The 3,325-nt window shown below is 41.0% G+C and overlaps 1 protein-coding gene across 1 annotated transcript; it reads left to right on the top strand.

The window, feature by feature from the left end:
• Positions 1-201: 201 nt before the first annotated feature.
• On the top strand, positions 202-2,581 carry LOC107493832 (uncharacterized). The gene is made up of 2 exons (XM_016114869.1): positions 202-415; positions 2,016-2,581. Exons 1-2 carry the CDS (start codon positions 202-204, stop codon positions 2,579-2,581), a joined length of 780 nt encoding a protein of 259 aa, XP_015970355.1.
• Positions 2,582-3,325: the final 744 nt, after the last annotated feature.

Raw genomic sequence — 3,325 nt, 5'->3', positions numbered from 1 at the left:
GCAAATACCATCGAATCTACGGGCATCCTACCAACGAATGCTACGACATGAAGAATGTCATAGAAAAATTGGCCCGAGAAGGAAGACTAGACCGGTTCCTAGTCAACAGAGTAGACGAACCAAAAAAGAGAAGAAGGGACAAAGAGGGTGGATGAGTTGAACGCCCCCCTCATACCCCTGAGAGAAATGTTCACATGATCAATGGAGTTGTTCAAATCCACCTTCGACAAGCTCGGCCTACAAGAAAAAGAGCTCAAAGCATACCCAAATAGCCTATTTGGGCTCGAAGACGCCCTAATCCAAGCCCTAGGTTACATCCCACTACACACAACCTTTGGAAAGGGAACCCGCTCTAGAACACTGAGCATCGACTACATTGTGATCGATGTGAGCTCTGCATACAATGCCCTCATAGGTCGGACAACACTAAACCAGCTCGCGGCAGTAGTCTCCACTCCACACCTTTGCATGAAGTTCCCAACTCCAGAAGGGATAGCCACTATCAAAGGAGACCAAAAGCACACACGGCACTGATAAATCCCTATTTCATGGTTTATCTTGTGCTCAATTGAGTGGTTTTTATCAAGTCCTTGCCCACTTATTCATATAATTTGCATGGTTTTACATTCTCCTTCCTGATTTTGTACTATGATTGAAAACATGCTTCTTTGGCTTTTATTTTCTTTTATTTAAATTCTCTCTTATTATCATTCGATGCCTTGATATGTGTGTTAAGTGATTTCAGGGATTACAGGGCTAGAATGGCTTAGAGGATGGAAAGGAAGCATGCAGAAGTGGAAGGAATACAAGAAGTTGAAGAAATTGCTAAGTTTTCTAGCCTGACCCTTTCGCACTAAAATGACCATAACTTGAGCTACAGAAGTCCAAATGATGCAATTTCAGTTGCGTTGGAAAGCTAACATACGGGGCTTCGATTTGATATTTAATTTGCTATAGTGTCCATACAGCAAAATGATGCGCATGCGTGAATCACGTGGACATGTCGTTCTGCAGAAATTCCAGTGACCTGCGTGTTTGAATTCGGTCCCAGCGATTTCTGGGCTATTTCCAGCCCAGTTTCAAGCCCAAAAAACACAGATTAAAGGCTGCGAAGTGGAGGAATGATGGAGAGATGACTCATATTTCACTTTTCATAATTTAGATGTAGGTTTTAGAGAGAGAGAGGTTCTCTCCTCTCCTTAGGATTAGGATTAGAACTCCTCTTAAAGGACTTAGGAATATTTTCATCTTTTTCAAATTACAGGTTCAATGTTCTTTTTGTTTATTTCCCCAAATTTCACTTATGGACCATTCATGTTATGATTTTCTTAATATAATTTGAGGTATTTCAGACTCATGATTGTTTTACTCTGTTTATGATTTTCTTAATATAATTTGTGTGTTCTTTTTATTTGTTTTTCCAATTTGATTTATGAACTTTTTCATGTTATGATTTTCTTAATATAATTTGAGGAATTTTAGACTCATGATTGTTTTACTCTGTTTATGATTTATTTTTCCCTTTTTGGCTTGATTTGATTAATTGGTAACTCTTGAGTTATCAAACTCATCGTGATTGATAATTGTTATCTTTGTTGATTAATTTAGATGCCTATAACTCTAGTCTTTCCTCAGAAGTTGACTAGGACTTTAGGTGCTAAATTGATCTGTCCACTTAACTGACCTTCATAGTTAGAGGTTGACTTGGTGGTAGCAAAAATATAATTCTCGTCATCATTGATAAGGATAACTAGGATAGGACTTCTAATTTTCATACCTAGCCAAGAGTTTTATTAGTTATTAATTTATTAATTCCTGCAATCTATTTCTCCTGTTCAAAACCCTTTCAAAACCCAAAATACTATTTTTCATAACCAATAATAAATCACACTTCCCTACAATTCCTTGAGAAGACGACCCGAGGTTTGAATACTTCCCAAAACTTTTGTAAGAAAGGAATTCTTGTCGGTCTAGAAGCTATACTTACAACGGGAATTTATTTGTGAAAATTCTAGATATTGAACTCAGTAGAGCCCAGGCTCTAGAAGAATTCCGTCCGCAACCAGGAGGCGAAACAGAGGAAGTCCAAGTTGGAGGCACTGAAGATAAAACAACAAACATAGGCGCAAACTTAAAAGGAGAACTAAAGGAGCTACTGATACAGTTCCTAAAGGATAATTCTGACCTCTTCGCATGGAAGGCCGCGGACATGCCCGGCATTGATCTTGGACTAAAGTGCCATAAACTGGCAGTGTACCCTGGATCTCGGCTAGTACAACAGAAACGTAAGAAGCTCGGCCTAGAGATATTGCAAGCCGTAGAGGAACAGGTACATGCCTTGTTGGAGGCAAGGTTCATGAGGGAGATAAAGTACCCATTATGGCTAGCCAATGCCGTACTGGTCAAAAAGCCAAATGGAAAGTGGCGGATGTGCACTGATTACACCAACCTCAACAAAGCCTACCCAAAAGATCCCTACCCACTCCCAAATATAGACACACTAGTCGACGCCTCATCGGGATACAAGTACCTTTCCTTCATGGACGCTTACTCGGGGTACAACCAAATCCCGATGTATTAACCCGACCAAGAAAAAACCTCGTTCCTAACCCCAAGAGCAAACTACTGCTACGTAGTCATGCCTTTCGGACTCAAGAATGCAGGGGCTACATACCAGAGGTTGATGAACAAATTTTTTGCCAATCACATCGGAAAGTTGATGGAGGTCTACGTAGACGACATGTTGGTAAAGACACAAAGAGAGGAAGCGTTATTATCTAACCTCGCTGAAGTGTTCGACACCATAAGAAAACATGGGATGAGACTTAATCCCGTAAAGTGCACTTTTGCGGTAGAAGCTGGCAAATTCTTGGGCTTCATGCTCACCCAGGGGGGATTGAAGTAAACCTGGATAAATGCCAGGCCATACTCAGCATGAAAAACCCGACCTACGGCAAAGAGGTACACCAGCTCAACGGAAAATTAGCAACTCTATCTAGATTCCTAGCCGGATCGGCCTTGAGATCTCTCCCCTTCTATGCAACACTAAGGAAAGGAAAGAGGTTCGAATGGACCCCAGAATGTAAACAAGCCTTCCAAGACTTCAAGACATTCTTGGGACAACCACCCATCCTAGTTCGACCCCAAAAAGGAGAGGAAATGATCCTATACCTCACCGTGGGAATTCGGGTGGTAGCCTCAGCCCTAGTCAGGGAAGATGAGAACAGACAACAATGCATCTACTTTATCAGTAAAGCTTTATAAGTGGCTGAACTAAACTACCAAAATATAGAGAAGTTTGCCTACACCCTTATACTCACTTCTC

The sequence above is a fragment of the Arachis duranensis genome, chromosome 1 (genome assembly GCF_000817695.3).
Source record: "Arachis duranensis cultivar V14167 chromosome 1, aradu.V14167.gnm2.J7QH, whole genome shotgun sequence".
NCBI lineage: Eukaryota > Viridiplantae > Streptophyta > Magnoliopsida > Fabales > Fabaceae > Arachis > Arachis duranensis.
The sequence above is the reverse complement of the archived record's forward strand: the minus strand, read 5'-3'. Positions and strand labels throughout refer to the sequence as shown.